The sequence below is a fragment of the Zingiber officinale genome, chromosome 6A (genome assembly GCF_018446385.1).
Source record: "Zingiber officinale cultivar Zhangliang chromosome 6A, Zo_v1.1, whole genome shotgun sequence".
NCBI classification, from domain to species: domain Eukaryota; kingdom Viridiplantae; phylum Streptophyta; class Magnoliopsida; order Zingiberales; family Zingiberaceae; genus Zingiber; species Zingiber officinale.
In genome coordinates this window covers 127,738,016-127,759,062 of record NC_055997.1, presented here as the reverse complement: position 1 = coordinate 127,759,062, position 21,047 = coordinate 127,738,016, and the positions used below count along the sequence as shown (strand labels likewise).

At 43.3% G+C, this 21,047-nt stretch overlaps 1 protein-coding gene across 1 annotated transcript; it reads right to left on the bottom strand.

The window, feature by feature from the left end:
- Nucleotides 1-16,855: 16,855 nt before the first annotated feature.
- On the bottom strand, nt 16,856-18,723 carry LOC121998009 (probable xyloglucan endotransglucosylase/hydrolase protein 28). Its single transcript, XM_042552723.1, has 4 exons — nt 18,265-18,723; nt 18,073-18,173; nt 17,660-17,868; nt 16,856-17,529 (listed from the first exon to the last, which is right to left on the bottom strand). The coding sequence occupies exons 1-4, from the start codon at nt 18,473-18,475 to the stop codon at nt 17,046-17,048; spliced, it is 1,005 nt and encodes a 334-aa protein (XP_042408657.1). The 5' UTR covers nt 18,476-18,723; the 3' UTR covers nt 16,856-17,045.
- Nucleotides 18,724-21,047: the final 2,324 nt, after the last annotated feature.

The window sequence follows — 21,047 nt, the reverse complement described above, 5'->3', positions numbered from 1 at the left end:
GTATCTTTTTCATTTTCAGTTAATTTGCAAAAGTTACTAAATATTTCATATGTTTCATCTTTTGTTTTTAGGAATTTTACCCATGTGTACCTAGAGTAGTCATCAATTATTACTAAGCAATATTGATTCTTGTTTAGTGATTTGGCTCCATGTGAGTCAAATAGGTCAATGTGAAGGAGCTCGAGTATGGTGTTGGTTCTTTCTAGATTGGTTGATTTGTGGGTTGACTTGGTTTGTTTTCCTTTTTGACATGCATCACATATTGAGTTTTCAATGAACTTTAATTTGGGCAAACCTCTGACTAGACCATTGTGACTCATTTTAGAAATGAGTCTAGTGTGAGTGTGACCTAGCCTTCTGTGCCACAGTTGGGTTTCCGCTTGTTGTGTCAAGAGATACTTTATTGAGGACATTGATAAGTCAATCGTGTAGATGTTATTATTCCTAAGTCCCTTAAGTCTTATTTCATGGTTTTCTATGTTTTTAACTAAACATCCAGATCTGTCAAAATTGACTAGATATCCACTGTCACATAATTGACTTATACTTAGTAAATTAAAGTTAAAATTTTCAACCAATAAGACATTTCGAATAATGAAATCGGAACTAAGTTCAATATTACATTTTCCGATTACTTTAAGTTTACCGTCGTTGCCGAATGCAACCGATCCTAACTTTTTGTACTTCAGTTTAGTAAACTTCAACTTATCTCCAGTCATATGTCTAGAGCATCCGCTATCCAACATCCATTGATCTAACTCCTACACATGAAGGAGTTTGAGTTGGATTTTAAAGATGGCTTATTTGAAGTAGACTCCTTAGTTTTCTATTTTACTCAATTATATTTGAAGTAATTCAGCAAATACTTAAACCTATTTTAAGGTTTTGAATTGATATAATTAAATTTTGACAAGAATAATAAAGTTAGTTAACTTTGGAATAATATTGAAATTGAAGTTTTTTAAAATAATTTTGAAATTGAAGTTTTGAAATAATTTTGAAATTTAAGTTTTTAAAATAATTTTGAAATTTAAGTTTTTAAAATAATTTTGAAATTTAAGTTTTAAAATAATTTTGAAATTTAAGTTTTTAAAATAATTTTGAATTTTTTTTTAAAATAATTTTGAAATTTAAGTTTTTAAAATAATTTTGAAATTTAAGTTTTGAAATAATTTTGAAATTTTTTTTTTAAAAAAATAATTTTGAAATTTAAGTTTTGAAATAATTTTGAAATTTAAGTTTTTAAAATAATTTTGAAATTTTTGTTTTTAAAATAATTTTGAAATTTAAGTTTTTAAAATAATTTTGAAATTTAAGTTTTTAAATAATTTTGAAATTTAAGTTTTAAAATAATTTTGAAATTTAATAATAGAATTATAGTAACAAATTTAATTTTGAAATTTTAAATTTCTTAGTCATCTCACCCGATCTAAGTTTTCAATCAGGTAATCCTATAATTGTTGTAAGATGAATTGTGGTTCTGTTTAAGGGTTTGGTTTAGTCTTGTGTTAGATTCAAGTTTAGCTTTGGGTTCAACAAGTAAGCATTCTTTGGATAAACTTCTGGGCTATGGTGAGTCACAAGGAACTCATTAAAGTAACCATGCCTTCGAGGCTTTCCAAATAGTCCTACCCATTGAACTTAATACTAACTCTTGGTCTAACTAGTTAGGATCCATTTAAGGGTAGCTTCGGTCAGTTCCACTTGGCCAAATGCACCAGGTCGAAGCCATATCTTCCTAGACATGCGATGCCCAAGTTTCCCTAACGTACTATCATCCAAAAATTTCACCAGTACTATGTTTCAAGTTAAATCTAACCCTTTTTAATCTATCCTTAATTACCCTACCGGGTAGTCTACTCTTGTTTTATCCATTCCGGGTAAATTAGGTTCAGTTACCCTGTCGGGTAGTTCTGTTGGGGGTGCCAGCTAGTTTGGATCCTCCATCTATTTTTCAATTTATAATTTTGAATTTAATTTCGGATTTTGAATTTTTAAATTTTTAATTTTTAATTTTTAATTTAATTTCGGATTTAATTTCGAATTTAATTTCGAATTTTGACTTTTTAATTTTGAATTTTTAATTTAATTTCGGATTTTGAATTTTTAAATTTTAAATTTTGAAGATCGTTTTCATTTTGGCTTTCCTTGGATCATGGCCTCGATACGGTCTGTCGAGGTAGTATATTTGATCTTTTGGAACCCAGTATTGGCCAAGTCCAACTTGACTGATCAATTTGGACTTGGGGACCCATGCTTGGACTGATTTGCTATTTTGTTTTATTAATGATAAATAAGATCTATATTTCTTTTTTACTTTTATATCCCAGTCCAGTTTTGTTGTAGACGGCTCTTTGTGTCCCAAGAATTAGATCCAAATTCTTGGAGCCCAGAGAGAACTTTTCTAAAGTAATTTTTAAATCTTTTAATTAATTTTTCAGATTTGAATTTTCTTTCTCAAGTTGTTGTACTTGAGTTGAGTCTTCAATTTGAACTTGATTAGGTAAAGATTTTGAGTTAGTTACTTCTTTAAGAATGGTTACTTCTTTTAAAAGTGACTTAATTTTCAAATTTGACTTGGCTAATTTGCGAAGTAAATAATTGACTAAATTATTAAGTCTAGGAATACTTACAGCGGAGTCTGGCCCTTCGGAAACGGATGCGGATCCGTGGCTTTGCTCGGAGTCGGCTTCTGACTCGCTCTCGGATTCGATGATTTGGTCCCGAGCCATCAATGCGAGTAAACTCGTTTGCTCGAGTTCGTCGTCTTCGTCCTCCGAAGAAGATTTGTCCCAGGTTGCCTTTAGGACTTTCTTTCTTCTTTGCTTCTTGGCTTCCTTTTGGTTGGGACAGTTTGCCTTGATATGGCCCTTCTGGTTGCACCCGAAACATGTGACTTCGAATTTTACCTTTGATTGGGCCTCCTTAGATTGAACTGCCTTCTTCAGATCTTTCTTGTTGAAGTCCTTCTTCTTCTTGTAGAGCTTCTTTACAAGATTCACAAATTCGCTGGCCAGTTCATCTTCTGAATCTTCTGAATTGGGTTCGTCTTCTGATTCCGATTCAATTTTTCGTCGTCCTCTTGATTCCCGTGTTCGACTCGTTCCTGCAATCAAAGCAATACCTTTCTCAGATGGCTATGCATTAGTTTGTTCATGGAGTTCAAATTCACTAAATAACTCATCTAATTTTAAGGACGACAAATCCTTAGAGACTTTGTAGGCATCTACCATTGATGCCCACAATGTACTCCTAGGAAATGAGTTAAGGGCATACCTTATTATATCTCTGTTTTCTACCTTCTGCCCGATTCCATGTAGAGAATTCAGGATATCTTGAATTCGGGCGTGTAAAGAGCTTGCCGTCTCACCTTCCTGCATTTTCAAATTGTATAGTTTATTTAGTAACAAATCACGCTTACTTACCTTGGTTTCCGGGGGCCTTCGTGAAGTTCGATCAGTTTCTCCCATAGTTCCTTTGCGGAGGAGAATGGACCGACTCTGTTGAGCTCTTCTTTGGTAAGACCGCATTGGATGGTGCAGGTGGCTTTGGCGTCAGCTTCCACCTTTTTGATAAATGCTGGCTCCCAGTTTTCACAGGATGTAGGCTTACCGTCGGTACCAGTTGGTAGTTCCAGTCCTGTTTTGACGATCATCCAGGTGTCGAACTGGATCTTCAGATATATCTCCATTCGCCCCTTCCAATATCTGAAGTCCTCTCCGGAAAATAGTGGGGGGCGAACGGTGCTATATCCTTCTTGTTGGGTCATTTAGATCTACGAAAACAGAAACAACAAGATCTATTCCAAGACTAAGTCTTGGATTAGTAGTGCGGGAGGAAGGAAAAAAAACAGGCTCAAGTAGTATTGTCCAACTTTGAGCAGAAAATCGATTCGTGAAAAGAAATTAGAATATAGCTATGAGGCTAAATTCTAATCGACTCCGAACAAAACCACGAAAAAAAAATTTCTCGAATAGTGGTTGCACTGATTCAAGACGACCCCGCTCTGATACCAATTGTTGGATCGAGACGCGCTAGAGGGGGGGGGTGAATAGCGGTCGTGGCTATTTCGTTCGATTCGTAAAACTATCAGAGTAATTAAGCAGCGGAATAAAACAAAGTAAGCACACAGAGACAAGAGGATTTTTACTTCGTTCGGAGCCTTGATCGACTCTTACTCGAAGGCCCGTGATCCTTGATCGCTTCCGATGGGCAACAACTATAAGCTCTTTAAAAGATTACACTTATGAGTACAAATAAAAGCTATAAATATTATACCGACAACAAGAAATGTTAAATCTGAAGCTTCGGGTCGTCGGACACTTGTAGCAGCACTTCGGAACGTCTTTTGGAGCAGCACGTTGATGAAAGATCACTTGGAATTCGTTGTCTTGAAGTGCTGGTCGAAACCCCCTTATAAAGGGTGTTCAAGGCGCCTTGAAGGCTGTTCAAGGCGCCTCCATGCTGCCTGGTCTTCCGCGTGGATCAAAACTGACCTGGTCGAATTTCATCCATTCAAGGCGCCTTATGGCCCTCTCAAGGCGCCTTCCAAGGCGCCTTCTGCCTGCTTCAAGGCGCCTCCAATGGTGTTTCGCAGCCAGCTCAGCCTTTGCACCCGAGGCGCCTCCAAGCTCCATGGAGGCGCATCGGATACTGTTCATCCGAGGCTTTAGGTTGCTCCTTTGCTCCTACAAGATACGTTAGTCCCAAACACTATCCTGCAACACAAAGTTAGCACAATAAACATTATTAAAGAGGTATAGACAGTCTCCGGACTGTCCGAGTCTGACTTCGGGTTTCCAACCGGAAACCCTAGGTCGACCCGACGCCTACTGTTCCCTCTACGGGAAACGCGTCCTCACCTACTCCTCTCAGGAGATTTACGATCCTCCAGATCGACTGGACTTTTGCTCGGCACTCGATGCTTCCGGACTTTCTGCTGGACATCCGCTTCCCGGCTAGTCCAGACTTTCACCTGGTTTGCGACACCAGGACTTTCAACCTAGGGTTACCACCCCCTAGGACTTTTGCCTGAAGCCATCGACCTGCCAAGACTTTCCGCATAGGGTTACCACCCCCTATGACCTAGGGTTACCACCACCTAGGGTTTTCCCTTTGCCTAACCGCAGCTAGGACTTTCCTGAAATCCTCAAGTAGACTCGTTAGACTACAAAAACATCTTAACTTTGAATTCTTTTGCCGTTATCAAAACACGAGTTCGATCGTCGGATGCTCCCCGCACCAACATCGCCATCCTCCTGGCCTTGATAAATTTCGACGAGTACATTGTATCCACCTCACTCCACGGGTATTCAGGAGTTGAGAAATTGAGTCAGATCTTGTTGATCGGCAGGCCCCGAGCCGTTCGGCCGGAGGTACAATATCCGAGCCAAGCGCTCGATGCCGAAGGCCCCGAGCCGTTCGGCCAGAGGTATAATATTTGAGCCAAACGCTTGACGAGGAAGACCCCGAGCCGTTCGGCCTGGAGTACGTTATCCGAGCTGGGTGAAAGGTGCACTAATGTAACTTATTTTTGCATATATTTTGGTCGCCCGTACCCTTGTAATGCAGGAAGCGAAATTAATTTAAAGGATGGCCAATGGGTTTGCCGAGCGGCTGTATTGAAGTTAGCCTTAAAAAAGGCCGTCGAGCTCCGACGTTAAATATCGAGAGACGAGCCGGCGTCTATAAACCCTCCGAGCGGAAGACCGTCGAGCTCTGACGTTAAATATCGAGAGACGAGCCGGCGTCTATAAACCCTCCGAGCGGAAGACCGTCGAGCTCCGACGTTAAATATCGAGAGACGAGCCGGCGTCTATAAACCCTCCGAGCGGAAAACCGTCGAACTCCGATGTTAAATATCGAGAGACGAGCCGACGTCTATAAACGTCCGAGCGGAAGACCATCGAGCTCCGACGTTAAATATCGAGAGACGAGCCGGCGTCTATAAACCCTCCGAGCGGAAGACCGTCGAGCTCCGACGTTAAATATCGAGAGACGAGCCGGCGTCTATAAACCCTCCGAGCGGAAGACCGTCGAGCTCCGACGTTAAATATCGAGAGACGAGCCGGCGTCTATAAACGTCCGAGCGGAAGACCGTCGAGCTCCGACGTTAAATATCGAGAGACGAGCCGGCGTCTATAAACCCTCCGAGCGGAAGACCGTCGAGCTCCGACGTTAAATATCGAGAGACGAGCCGGCATCTATAAACCCTCCGAGCGGAAGACCGTCGAGCTCCGACGTTAAATATCGAGAGACGAGCCGGCGTCTATAAACCCTCCGAGCGGAAGATTAAAAAAAAAGACTGCAAGTGTCCGAGAAATTCGCCGCCAATATCGGTCGACCGACTCTACGTTCTGCTCGGCTCAGGGCTCAAAGGTTCTTGTCGGCTTATAGCAAGTGATCCCTGCTATCAAAGCGGAATGTTACGCGTCCGAAATATTTAGCCGAGCGGAAGGGCATCGCCAAGTACTTCGCAAAAATTCCTTTCGAATGCCAGAGGTGTGATAATAGGCGAGCGGGCAACACACATATTAACTAGCAAAAGGACAAAGTGCAAAAGGATAAAGTGCGCGAAAGGAAAACATTGCATTAAAAATAAAACCTTAGGCCGGGCGGCCTAAGTACTAAAGGGATCATATTTAGCTGAGTGGCCAAATTACAAAAGTTACTCGATATAATCGTAGAGGGGCTTGGGGATGTTATCTAGAAGCGCCACCTGATCGCCGGCCGGAATATTAGTGGACTCCGGAAGAAGGCCCTTCGACTTCAGATAGGTCATGGTGGCAGTCATGGCCAAGTCAAAGGCTGTGTACATCCGCTCGCAGATTTTCTCCGAGAATCCGTGCGATCGGATGTAGCCCTGTCGTAGAGCGGCGACTCGGCTCGGCTCGGCATCCTGATATTCTTTGAAAGCCGCCTGGGAGCCAGTGAGGGCCTCGTTCAGATTCTTGAGCTCTTCCGCGTCGGCCGAGCGGCCCGCCTTCTCTCTGTCGAGCTGCTCCATCAGCTCTTTTACCTTCAGCTCCAGGCCCCGAGCCTCCACGTTCTTTTTCTCCAGATCGGAGATGGCCGTATTTTTTCGAGTCGTGGCCAGGGTTAATTTTGTGTCGAGTGACTTAACTTGTCGCTCGGACTCGGCCAAGGCGTGGGCCTGATTGGCTGTTTTCTTCTGTTCGGCCACCAGCATATCTTGATCCTTCTTCAGCTCCTTCTGCAGCTCGGAGTAAGATGGTCCTTGAGGGCCGGACGGACCAACCGCTGCCTTCAGTTGCCGCAGCTCTTCATCCACCAAGGCCAAGCGGTTGGAAACCGCGATTTCCTCTACCCATCTCTGACGAGAGGAATTAGAAGCTGTTATTGGCTGATCGGGAGGAATGAAGACAGAACTTGGTAGATTACAAACTTACCCCCGTGGCCTCCCGCATGTGGCTATTGGCCAAGTTTCAGAGAGGGATCAGCGCTGTGCGTGCCCGAGCATCGGCCCACATCTCAGCTAGGGGCCCTTTCAAGGTGATGGTGTGCTCGGGCGCGGAGGGTCGGTCGGCCTCTGGAAGCAGCTCTTCAGTCGGGAGATGAAGAGTGACCCGAATCGTGCGGCCATGACCGGGGGTCATCCGACCGGCGGTCGGAAGGGGATTAGAAGCCGGCGCAGAAAATTGGGAATGAATGGTCGAGCGCTGGGCTGAGTGGCGAGCGGGCGGAAGGGTGCTGATTGGAGTAGCCTCCACTGGAGCAGCTGGCTCGTCCCAGTCAGAAGGCGTCCGGTCGGACGAAATGGTTTCGGTCTCTGGCGCCTTGCCCCAAGCAGTTGCAGTGACCCGCTCGGGTGCTTGGACAGCGGAGGTAGCCGACCGCAGGGGAGTCTCCACTCGGCGCCTCTTTTGTAGAGGCTGCTCCTCCTCCCGAGCGGAACCTTCCTCGGGGGCAGTTGGTTCTCCAGGGAGGGTGGCTCCGCTGGCCACGTTTTGCTGAGAAGCTTGAGCGGCCGACTCAGCTTGAGTCCCGCTCTCTCCTTCGTGTGATCCGACCGGCTGGATACCCAACGCTTCCATTTCTCGGGCCGCCGCGGCTTCTAGCGCTGCCGCCTTTCTCTTCAAAACGTCGACCATCACCGAATCCATGATGATATCCGCTGCAAGGGAAAGAAAAGAAATCAGTTAGCAATTAAAGGAAATGCCTAAGCAAAGTTCTTACCGAAGCCGGTCGGAAGAGGAGTCCGTATGGGACTCAGGCCGAAGATGTACATCACCCCTTCTTGAAGAAGCTTATTGATGTCAAGTCGCAGACCGGCTAGTATATTTGCAGCGTGGAGATAGTCCGGTCGGGTCTTGAATTTCTTCAGCTCGGGAGTGGGGGGTAAACTGACCTGCCACTGGGTCGGGAAGTTGGCCCGATCGGGCATACGGATATAGAAAAAATAATCCTTCCAATGTTTATTGGAAGTAGGTAGCTTGTTGAAGAAGACTAAGCCGGGTCGAGCTTGGAACATAAAGGTGCCCGGTTCGGCTTGCTTGGGGTAATAAAAATAAAAAAAGACCTTCGGTCGGAGGGGGATGTTGTGAATCTTAAACAAAACAACAACACCGCAAAGGAGACGAAAGGTGTTGGGTACTAGACTGCCGAGCGGCACACCGAAATAATTACAAACATCTAGGATGAAAGGATGTACAGGGAACCGCAGACCGGCGGTGGCCTGTGCGGCCGAGCGGAAGGACCGGCCAACAGAAGTTCAAAATCTTCGGGGATTTCGAAATTGTCTGTCAGGATATCAAAATCACGCTGGTTGAATCGGGACTGCATGGTGGTGTACCATGGGCCGAGAGACTGGTCTTCGGGGTGCGAAGAGCTAGCCATTGACCGAGCGAAGGAGGCCAGGAAAAAGGACAGAAACAAGAAGAGATCGCCGGAACAGTATCCAGGAGCAAAAACGGAAGAAAGAAATGTAAAGAGCACCGGAAACAAGAAAGGAAGGGGGAGAACCTTACGAAAAAGAAAGAAGGAGCGGAAAGAAGGCACCGGAGGTCGTCGGAAAGCAGAAGAGGAATCGCCGGAGTTCCAAAGCGCTGGGGGTAGGGGTCGAAGTCGCGGAGGCAGAGAAGAGAAAGAGAAGAAAACGAAGAATTTATAGGGTGGAGGCCGGGCGGCCTCCACCGTCGGATCCAGGTCACAGGAATCAAAGCGTGCATCGTGCCGTCCATTTCGAATCGCTTCGATCACATCAAAACACCATTCCACCGCCGCCGTATGCTGATGGCAGTGCGCCACGTGGCATTCGACCATTCGGAGCATTTATTGAAAGCATGCTCAACCTTAATGTCGAAGATTGGCGCACAACACGAGGAGATCCGGTGAGTGCTATTGTTAATTCGCTTAAGGCCATCTCTGCGGTTAGCCAATCGGAGGATGGTAGCATGGAGGAGCCGCCCGGCTAGATTCGCAGTCCAGTCAGTCGGACCATTCGCCTCCTTCGACTAGACTTGAAGGGGAGGCAAGTGATCCGGTGGTAAGAACCGGGGACCCCGTCCGGTAAAGTCAACGCCACGTGGAAGTCAAAGTGGCAGATATCCGTCCGGAGAGGGATGGGGCCGACCGGCCGACCGGCTGCCCGGCGGTGTTAACGTCCGGAGAGGGATGGGTCCGACCGGCAAGCCGACCGCGCCGGTGGTTGATAGTTCAAGGCGCCCTGTTGGGAGTCAGGGTTCCGGCGCTCAGTGGACAAGAGCGGAAGGCCGAGCGGACGGCACGCTCGGCCAAAGCCACCAGGTAACATACTGCTAACAGTCTCCGCAAAGCACATGATTGAGAATCTCCCCAAGTAAACAACCGTATACTTCCGGCCGGATGTCGCTGAAGTTGGCCGGACGGACGACATATCTGGAGTGAAGGGGAAAAGGACAAGGGACACCCCCTTTTTCTGACAGCAAGTATGTTTCACGTGTAGACCATACTTCAAATCTTATGACAGGGGGTTCCGCTGTCCCATCAGGGACATGCTTGGACTGTAGCAGTATGGCATCAGGCAAGCTTTCTGACAGATACATACCGAGGCATGGGTTGCGGGCACGTATGCGCCTCGGTGGATGTGCGGGAGCTCTTTCACCGCTCTATATAAAGAGCCTCATGCTTCGCCGGAGGTACGCGTTCAAGACCTTTGGAGCTACTTTTTCCACCGCCTGCTTACCTGACTTGAGCGTCGGAGGGTCGCCGCCGGGAACCCCTTCCCAGCCCGACTCCTGTGCAGGTTCGCCGGAGCTTCGTGCCACCATCCGAAGATCCACGTCAGCAGTCGGAGAGCGCCCCGTGCCCAGCGTCCGTTGATTCAGCATTCGGACAGGATCAAACGGGTTGTAAGTCAAATATTGCATTTGTTAAGAAACAGACGGGGCCTAATTGGATTGTCTGTAACTTCATAGAAACTCATAATCATCTGCTCTCGACTCCATCAAAGGTGCATTTGCTACGCTCACATCGTAGCGTTTCAGTAGCCAAGAAAGCATTGACAAAACAGTTTTCACAAGCCAATGTACCAACTTGTCAACAAATGCGCTTATTAGAGATAGAGTATGGAGGCCCTGAGTGGGTAGGTTGCACAGAAAAAGATATTAGAAACTTTGAGAGAAATCTTAGGGATGAGCAAAAGGGTATTGATGCTAAAACACTGATTGAGTTTTTTACATCTGAGCAAGAAAAGAATTTAGCTTTTTTCTTTGATTACAAGACTGATTCAGATAAAAAATTTAATAGGTGCTTTTGGGCTGATCATGTATCAAGAAGGGCATACAGTGTATTTGGTGATGTAGTTGTATTTGATACTACATATAACACCAACAGATATGGCTTGATTTTAGCACCATTTATAGGAGTTAACCATCACCATCAAACAATTCTTTTTGGTTGTGGATTTATTAGTGATGAGAAAACTGAGTCGTTTGTTTGGTTGCTTACAAAGTTTTTAGAAGCCATGCCTAAAGATGCACCAAACATTATCATCACTGATCAAGATCCTGCTATGACAAAAGCTATTGCACAGGTTTTCCCTCAAACAGTGCATAGATATTGTTTGTGGCACATATTGAACAAATTCCCAGAAAAATTAGACCCTTTGACTTTTCGAAACCACTATCACAACATAAAGAATGTCATTACAAATTCTACAACACCTGATGATTTTGAAAAGTCATGGGAAGAGACTATCAAATTCGCTAATTTAGAGAAAAATGATTGGTTATCCTTGATGTATGAATTACGACACAGATGGGTTCCAGTATATTTTAGTCATGTATTTTCTGCAGGAATGTCAAGTAGTCAAAGATCTGAAGGCTCACATGCATTTTTCAAGAAATATGTCTCAAATAAAAACTCATTAATGGATTTTATCACTCGTTTTAATAGAGTACTGAGACACCAAAGACACAATGAGTTAGTTGCAGATCATATTGATATGAATGAGCATCCCAAGGTTAAGACAACCTGGCCAATGGAAAATTAAATGGTTAATGTATACACAAAAAAGAAATGGTTGGAGTTTCAAAGTGAAATGACCGAGAGTCATAGTTATTATGTGCAACAGACATTTACAGGAGTTGCCTCAGCGGTTTACTATGTAATGAGATTTCAAAGTAGTTCTTCCTCAAAATCAAGAGTTCTCACTCATGACAAAAAAAGGGATTACATATCATGTAGCTGCACAAAATTTGAATTCGAGGGAATTCCATGCAGACATATGTTAGCTTTTTTTCGTATCAACCAAGTGTTTCTTTTGCCTGATATGTATATACTCAAACGATGGACACGAGATGCAAAAGTTGGAGCAATATATACTTTAGGGGAGCAAAATTTCATTGATGATCCAGATTCAGAAAGGTATTTGATGTCGAGGCACTCGAGGTTATCCTATAAAGCTTCAGTATTAGTTGATGATGCATCTTTAAGTAATGAGAGGGCAACCTTCTTGGATGAACAATTTGATTATATCTACAACAAAATTCAAGAGATGACCATTAGTACAACATACAGTGATAGAAGTCAAAGAAAGAAATCCATTGATGAGGGTCTTGGTATTATTGATCCATCTACAGTAAGAACTAAGGGATGTGGGAAGAGATTAAAATCATCAAAGGAGAAATCAACCTCAAATTCTAGGCTTTGTCGTGGGTGCAGACATCGAGGAGTATCACATGACAAGCGTAACTGTCCCAATTTGCAGCAAGGGTATGTGTCGATTAATTTTATATTTTTATTATATTTTATTATATTGTGTATATGACAATGTGTCAATTATCAGATCAATTGAAGATAATAATCATATTAGTCTTGACGACACATATGAACCTGATTTGGGATCTGTAGCCGGTACTATCAAAGTTTTAAATTGTTAAATTATAGTGGTTTATTATTTATTAAGAAAATAAATTTAATAAATTATCTTTATTGTTGCAGGTTCTAACAACATGCGCTAGGATGTTGAGACTATCTATGGTTGGTATTCATCTATTTCATTTATAATAAACTGCTATAATTCTCTAGCTCTTATTGCCCCTCGAAGTAATGAAGTAAACACCACGTTCTAGTATATCTTTATTGTTGCTTGTAATTCTCAATTCTGTTTTTTTTGTTTGTAAATAAGTGTCGCGGTAACATCATTCTCTCTGTTATATCCTTAGGCCTGATTTACTGATGCATTATTGCGTGAATTGGCTAGAATAACTATATGATCTGATTTCGTTGACTGCAAATTATTTTTTTTAATTTCGTTGACTACATGATCTGATTCAAGTTTTTCCTCTCTTTTTTTTCCAGCTTGTGTCGATATTCTCACCTTTGGCCTGAAAGTTCTATTGAGGTGTCTACTAAAGAACAGAAGAAGACATAAACACATGAGTTCCATTGAAATCCATTGAGGTGTCTGCATCAAACTGGGGGTGGTCTTCAACCGTATAAGGACCATTTTGGTTGTTGATTTTGCTAATAATTTTGACTATGTAAACTAAAACGGTTGTACAAATGCATATATTTGCTAGCTTGTGGTGGTTCCATTTTTTCTTGTTTAACTTTTTCTTTTCTGAATACTTGTTAATTGTCACTCCCAATTTGTTAGTGATTTAATTGTTGGTCTTTCTTAAAGTTTGATGAACTGATTCGATGTGATTCAATTGTTCAGTTTTGATGATTGCGTACTCAGTTTTGTGACCCATTCTGGAATGATTACTTGATCATTCCAGGGGTTTGGATCGATCACAGGATCGATCCAGGGGTCTAGATCGATCCAGTGATCGATCCAGGTCCATTCTGTTCGAACAGAATGGATGTGGATCGATCACTTGATCGATCCAGCCCCCTGGATCGATCGCTGGATCGATCCAGATCCTTTCTGTTCGGATGTGGATCGATCACTTGATCGATCCAGCCCCCTGGATCGATCAATTGATCGATCCACATCCTTTCTGTTCGAACAAAAATGATCTGGATCGATCACTTGATCGATCCAATTCTGAAGCGATCAATTCCAAGAAGAAGGCCCTGGATGAGCTTAAGCTGCTCAATTCTGCTGTGTTCATGTTCCAGTTGCATTTGGAGGCCTGAGCAAGGAAAATGATCGAGTGTGAAAGAATAGGAAGCTCATTGCCTAACGCAGAGGGTGGATACGCAGTGATCGAGTGTGAAAGAATAGGAAGCTCATTGCCACAAATGATTCTATAATCAAGACCTCTTTCAAGATTGGTGGGCCAGGAAAAGTGCTTCTAAACATCGACAATCTTACATCCAAGAAAAAGAAGTTCCTCTACAGATGGAAGAACACTTGATCACTTGATTGATCCAATTCCTTGGATCACTTCGCCTCTACCCTACCTTCTCGAAGGCCTCGATTCGACTCGTCTTTGCCCTAGCTATTCCTTCTCGACGGTCACGATTCGACTCGTCTTTGCCCTAGTAATTTACAATTATAGTGCAACCGTTTTTTTATCCAAGTATCCAATTTACAATTATAGTGCAACAATGTTTAATGTTTCCAACACCGACTATCAAAATCATTTTGCGTCCAGAATTGAAAACATTTAGCCAGTTACATTACAAAATGAAATAATACTTAATACTAACTAACAAGATTAATTAACAATACAATCAGGATTATGGCTAAGAGAATCAAGTTCACCATCAATGATATCCAAATGAATGTCGGTACTTGGATTATTCTCGGGTTATGTCCATGAGAAGCATTGTGTTCACTTTCAATATTACTAGTTGAACTAGTATCGGGCGTCACCCACTTTTGCCATCCATGTTGCTTGCAGCTGTAATACTGTCTTCCAGGATTCTTGGTTGATCTAGAAACACACACCAATGTTCTTTGTCCGCAGTCCCTACATATTACAGGTTGAAATCTTGTATTTTCGATGCTGCTAAAACTTGATGATGCCATGAAACAGCAACCTAATAATCAAATTTTGATTACTTTGATTAAAAAAAATTATAACATTTTGCAGAAGGAATATTGACGAGCAAATAGAACTTAGATAATTTGTTATGGAACTAACACTATATATTATGTTTAGTTCAAAGAATCTAGGCCAACAACCATAAAAATGAAGTAGGACTACTCTTCTGTTACACAGTTATCTTGATGAGCATATATACCTCTGAGCATAAAACATTATAGGGGTGCCCATTTGATAATTTTGAAAATGAAGAAATCTACACAATATAGGAGTGAACTCGAAAAAAACATACACAAACTACAGACAATGGTTCTGAAGAATTGAAGTCTTAGATGAATAAGCAGAAACTATACAAAAGTTGTCAGAGGATAATGGCTCTACTATAACAGTCTTGCAAAGATTCAGATTGGCCACTAAATCTGTAAACAGAAAATGCAATAAATCACAATATAATTCCAGCTAAATGTCACAGGACATGCATATACATCAAATAATTGGCCAATAAATTTAAAAGAAAGCCATAAATATCAAGGGATTAGAGTTGAGACTAAGAGATAAAAGGGCAACATTGTCTTCCTATGCCATTGTACATATGGACATCATTGGGTTCCAACTGTCCAAACCGATGCAGCTTAAATAGCAATGACTCTAAGCTTTAATTGGACTAATGACTCTGACTAGTAGAAGAGAAATCAAATGCTAAGAAACATCACACCAGTGAAGCACACAGGAAGATAGGGTTCTAACTGTCCAAACCGATGCAGCTAAAATAGCAATGACTCTAAGCTTTAATTGGACTAATGACTCCGACTAGTAGAAGAGAAATCAAATGCTAAGAAACGCCACACCAGTGAAGCACACAGGAAGATACATAAATTAAAATTTTAAAAAGAATTCGAAAACTAGAACAGACGACGAAGATACATAAATTAAGATCTAGATTGCAAAGTACCTCTTCGGTTGAGAGGTAGGTGGCGACGAGGCGCAGCGAGGGAAGGAGACCCGACGCAGCGTTTGCGGTGAGAGAGGGAGCTTGCTTCGGGCTGATTGAGGCGAGCAAAGGCTAGGGTTTAGAGGTGCTCAGGGAAGATCGCGGCAAGACCAGCGGCGCTAGGGTTTAGGGGCGGCAAGGTTCGGCGGAGAGAGGAGGAGGAGAAGGAAAAAACGCGAGTGCGTTTTTTTTTTTGCTTCCGTTTCTTTGACTTAACTGACGTGGTCTTTTTCAATTTTTTTTTTGCTGTCCAGCTAAACTTCCGCCGCACAAAACCACAGGAGATCTCCTCTGTGTATATATATATATATATAATTTCAAATAACAAAGAACAAACATAAATACATTGCAAGTTCTAAAATTATTCTTAATTCTAACACAATCTTTAAGACTTATTAACTTGTTAAAAGTTGATAAATTTTAAAAGTTTTACTATATCAACTAATTAAAAAGTTTTAAAAAAATTGTACTGTCTCGAATTATTAGATTGATTTAGTAAGTTTTAAAAGTTATAAAATATTTATATAAAAAACTTTTTTTTTACCTAAAGATTGTACTGGTATATTGGCCCAAATATTAAAATATTTTCAACTTTAATTAGATCAATTAACTAGTTTGAAATTAGAGCACAAACATGAGTCATTATTTACACCGTTTTAATTAGGGGTGAGCCAAAAGTTCAAAATTGAAGTACCAAATCCAACAAATCGAAATGATTAAATCAAATTTTTTTTTGAGAAATTGAACTGACTAAATTTTATCATCAAAATCAAATAAATATAAAATCAATTAATTTAGTTGAAAATAAAATTAATTGAATCGATTGATTGCCCAGTTGACTGAATAGTTGAATCAATCAAGTTGCGTAGAAATTTGATTATCCCATTTATGAATTTTTAACCAAAACTAGACTGAATAAATTGATATTTGTTTTAATAAATAAATAAACTTCCTAATTAAATTTTCATATTCAGTTTTAACCGATATTTTGCCCATCTCTATGCTAATATCTTTCCTATTCTAATATCTTTTAGTAATACTTTTTAGTAAACGGAATCATATTGGAGGAAGATGCTCGGAATTGTTTCAGTAAACATTAGACACAATTGAATCATTCAGCTGTCCGAGAGCATTCTATTCCAAAAATTCTTAGCTTCCATAATTCCTAGGTTTCTAATGCATCATGCTTTGCTTTCAGACCATCCCAGTAACCTATCAGCCTTCAAGTGCTTCAACATTAGGTAGGCTCATAATGACCTGTGCTAGACCAACCAGCACATTAGGTAGTTTCATAATGGCCCCTTCCAGACTAACAATGGATAAGCATTTGAATAATTAATGACGTTGGAGCACCTCGCTCTGAATTAATCAATGTAAACTGATACCTGATTAAAAAATTAATAATAATATCAGTAACAGCAGCGGATGAGGGAGATAAGGACACATTCATGAGCAAAATAGACCCACAAAACAAGCTCGAACAGCTCGACCAGGTGATACAAATATGCATGCCATCTAAACAATGTGAATCTAACCAACACTGCAAATAAATTTGCTATACAGCACCCAATCACATGTTACACCAAAAAGAATCCTGCCAAAATACCTGCCGCGGTTCAAAGGACTGCTCCCAAGGAACTGCGACCATGTCGCTTACCGCGGCTGCGATAGTTGAGTTTTGCTTCACCAGATGGGAGGAAATTCTTCGCTTCCGGGCCAATGGCACACTCATCTGGTGGTGATCGGTAGCGGACGCGATCATGGCAGTAGGAGTAGGTCATGTGTTTCCTCCGGAACTTCGCCATTGCAGTTCTTTCATCGGCAGTTGACAATCTTATGGAATCACAAGCTCCAGCATCAGCTCCCTGGCTAACCGTTCTATGATCCATAGGGTTGACAGAGCAGCCGTGGAGCACGAGGTCTGCAAATTTGGCTACGTATGGGGCGTATTTGTAGTTGACCTTGTACCGCCCCCCTAAAGTAGCCCAGGTTGAGCCATCCCATATTGTGGCATATAGGGACATGGGCTTTGAAGGGAATTCCCCGCCCATGGCTTCAGTCCTCACCACCTCTCTAATTGCGATGTTGTCGACGTAAAATCTGTCCAAATGTGAATTGCATCGAGTGAAGCACCAAAGTTTAGAGATGCAGCAGTAGTTTCACTGACTGATAGAAAAATCATCAGAATGAGAACAGATATAATGTTTGTTGTAGATAGATTTAGCCTTACATAATCCTCTGCTGGCTCCAAAGGATCGAGTACTGGTGGAAGTCCTCTGTAGGATCGAACCAGAGGCCATATCTCTCTTCCCTTCCAACGGCAGTGCTCCCGTTCCCATAAACGTTGGTCTGCACTCTCCATTCCCTCCCTCTTATGTTCCCCAAGAACTCAAAGTCTACTTCATCATGGGTCTTCTCGAATAAATCTCCATTTGACAGCTGCGTTCACGAACAGTACGTTAGAGACCTTAAGATCAAGTTAGAATAGTTGCAAGCCAAAGGACAGAAGGAAAGGCAAATCCTCGAGTCTACAAGGGAGCCAAAATTGCTTTCAAACAGGGCAGTCTACACGAAAAAGACCAGACGAATGGATTTTGTTTTTGTTTTTTATTTTATAATTAAATTGTGGAGAAAGAAACGTACATAGAAGGCGACGACAACTCCGGCAGCGTAGTCGGAGGGAAGCTTGATGGAGGCGCTGAAGAACCCATGCAAATAGAGGTCTTGCGATGCAAATCCAGCTCCTAAACCAAGTTCAAGGATGACATCATTTTGAATCTGTTTCTTCACGGACAAATAAAGGAATTGGAAGAAAAAGGCACAGAGGCGCAGTACCTGTTCTCTCGTCGAGAGAAAGATGGACGGTCCTGCCGTCGCCGTGAAGCATGAGATTGGAGTCTCCGAAGAGCTGCGTGTAGCCCTCCTCAAAGGTGAGGGCAGCGAGGTTAGCCAACGGCAGGAGAGAAGTAGCCTCGCCGGAGACGAACAGAGCTGTAGATAACAAGAGGAAGAAGAGGAACGAAGGACACGATGAGGCGGCAGCCATTACTTCGTCTCACAGCTCCTCTTTCTTTGATCGACCTCTGCGCCTCTCTATCTATCTTATCTCTGTGTCCTTCTCCCTGTGTCAGTGATCTAAACAATTCTATAGACGCAGAGGCACTCCCTTCTTCCCTCTCTTAATTAAATGTTTGGCAGTGGTGGAATTGGATGGGATTAGTGAGCTGTGCGCCATGTTTGGCACACAACGCCATGTCTGACACCTTACCGTATCGCTGCCTGCTGTGCGCTCGTTCCCATTGATTCACATGCGCATAGTGGCAGACGAGAGGTGGCCGTGCCCCGGCCCTACCGCCCACGAACCAACAACACTGTCCAAGCAGAAGGAGCCATTTGATTTGGCCCGCAGAGCAGTGCGTGGAAAAAAGCAACTCTGATAGTAAAACGAAGTGATGGTGCGCCTTTCGTGGTGCAACTTGAGCCCCTAATTGGCTTTGGAGCTGGAGCACCGTCCCCTCCCAGCTGCCAAGGTATTGGCAAGAAAATGCTCGACCCATTTATGGAGATTAATTGCCGAACATTTCGATTTATTGTACTTTCTTGGACCACAATGGTGAGGAAACAAACAAACTCACAGACAAAAATAATCGAGGAAACAAATAAACATACGAATAAAATAAAAAAAATTAGTTCCCATTATATGGAATTCCGGAGAAGAATTTATCATATATAGTTGTATCTTATAATACAATGATAAAGATTAATCCCTAACATCTTATTTGAAAACAACTTAAGTGAAGGAATTGAATTTAATTTCATTAGGATTCAATTCTTATGTTTGGAATGAATTAGTGAATAACAGAATTGAATTGAATTTCTTAATTTAGAATCTATTTGAATTGAATTCCATTCTTATACATTTATCATTTTATCCTCATAACTAACCATTTAATAACAAAGAGAGTCTTAGCATACCACTTGATCCGGTAGTAAGAACAGGGGATCCCGCCCTGTGGAGTCAAGGCCACGTGGAAGTCACAGTGGCAGTTGTCCGGCTGGAGAGGGCCGGGTCCGACCGGACGGCCGACCGGCCGATGGAGTCGAACGCCCGGAGAGGGATGGGTCCGATCGGGCGGAATGGCCGGACGATATTCGGCTGATGGTTAAAGGCGCCCTTCGAAATCAGGATTCCGGCGCTCAGTGGAAAAGGTCGTGGGGCCGAGCGGACCTCACGCTCGGCCAAAGCCATAAGGTAACACTGCTAATAGTCCCCATAAAGCACGTGATGGAGGATCTCCCAAATAAACCACCGCATATGTCCGACCGGATGTTGAGGGAGCTGTCCGCCCAGAAGCCAGATTTGGAGCTAAGGGGAAAAGGACAAGGAACGTCCTTTTCTGACAGCAGGTATGTTTCACGTGTGGGCCATGCTCCAAATCTTGTGACAGGGGATTCCGCTGTCCCATCGAGGACATGCTAAGACTATAGCAGTATGGGTTAGGGAAGCTTACTGACAAGTCCTTACTGGAGTATGGGCCATGGGCACGTGTGCACCTCGGTAGGTGTACACTCACTTCTTCGCTGCCCTATATAAAGGACCTCATTCTTCGCCGGAGGTACGCATTCTACGAGCTTTGGAGCCACTTTCTTTATCACTTGCTTGCCTGACTTGAGCGTCGGAGGGTCGCCGCCGGGAACCCCTTCCCGGCCCGACTTCTGTGCAGGGTCGCCGGAGCTTCGTACGACCAGTCGAAGACCCACATCAGCAACCAGAGAGCGCCACGTACCCAGTGTCCGTTGAGTCAGCCGTTTGGACAGGATCAATTTGGCGCCGTCTGTGGGAACACTCCTGCATCCGAACGGGAACAATGGACGAGGCTGGACGACAACACATGGTGACGCTTTCGAACGAGGAACTCGACGCTCTGATCGAGATAAGGGCCGCCAAGCTTGTGGAGCAAAAACAGAAGGCAACAGCCGAGCGGCCAGAGCAGCAAGCCACGTCAGCATCGAGTGGCCGAGCGGAAGCACCACCAGCGACAGTGTCATTCCATCGGGCTCTCTTCCGCACTCCTCCTGAAGCCTTAGCAACTAATCGAGAGCGGGGATCATCTTCGGATGAAATACCAAGACGAGACAACAGAAAAGGGAAAGCCCCCGAGCAGACGCATCTCCCGAGCGGATCAATCGTCAATTTTCGGAGGCTATTCTACAAGACCCTCTTCCCAAGCACTACGTGCCTCCGACGATCGGCGAGTACAATGGGACAACCGACCCGGATGATCATCTAGGTAAGTTCGATAACACAGCCACTCTCCATCAATACACAGATGGAGTAAAGTGCCGAGTTTTTCTTACCACTCTCTCGGGATCGGCTCAACGATGGTTCCGGAGGCTGCCGGACGGATCCATCACAAGCGTCAAGGACTTCCGAACGGCCTTCCTCCATCATTTTGCAAGCAGTCGGCGCTATCAAAAAACGAGCGTGAGCCTGTTCGCCATCAAGCAAAAAGCCCGTGAATCGCTTCGAGCTTACATCCAGCGGTTCAACCAAGTGGCGATGGACATTCCAACTGCCACCTCAGAAACCATGATGAATGCCTTCACACAAGGCCTAG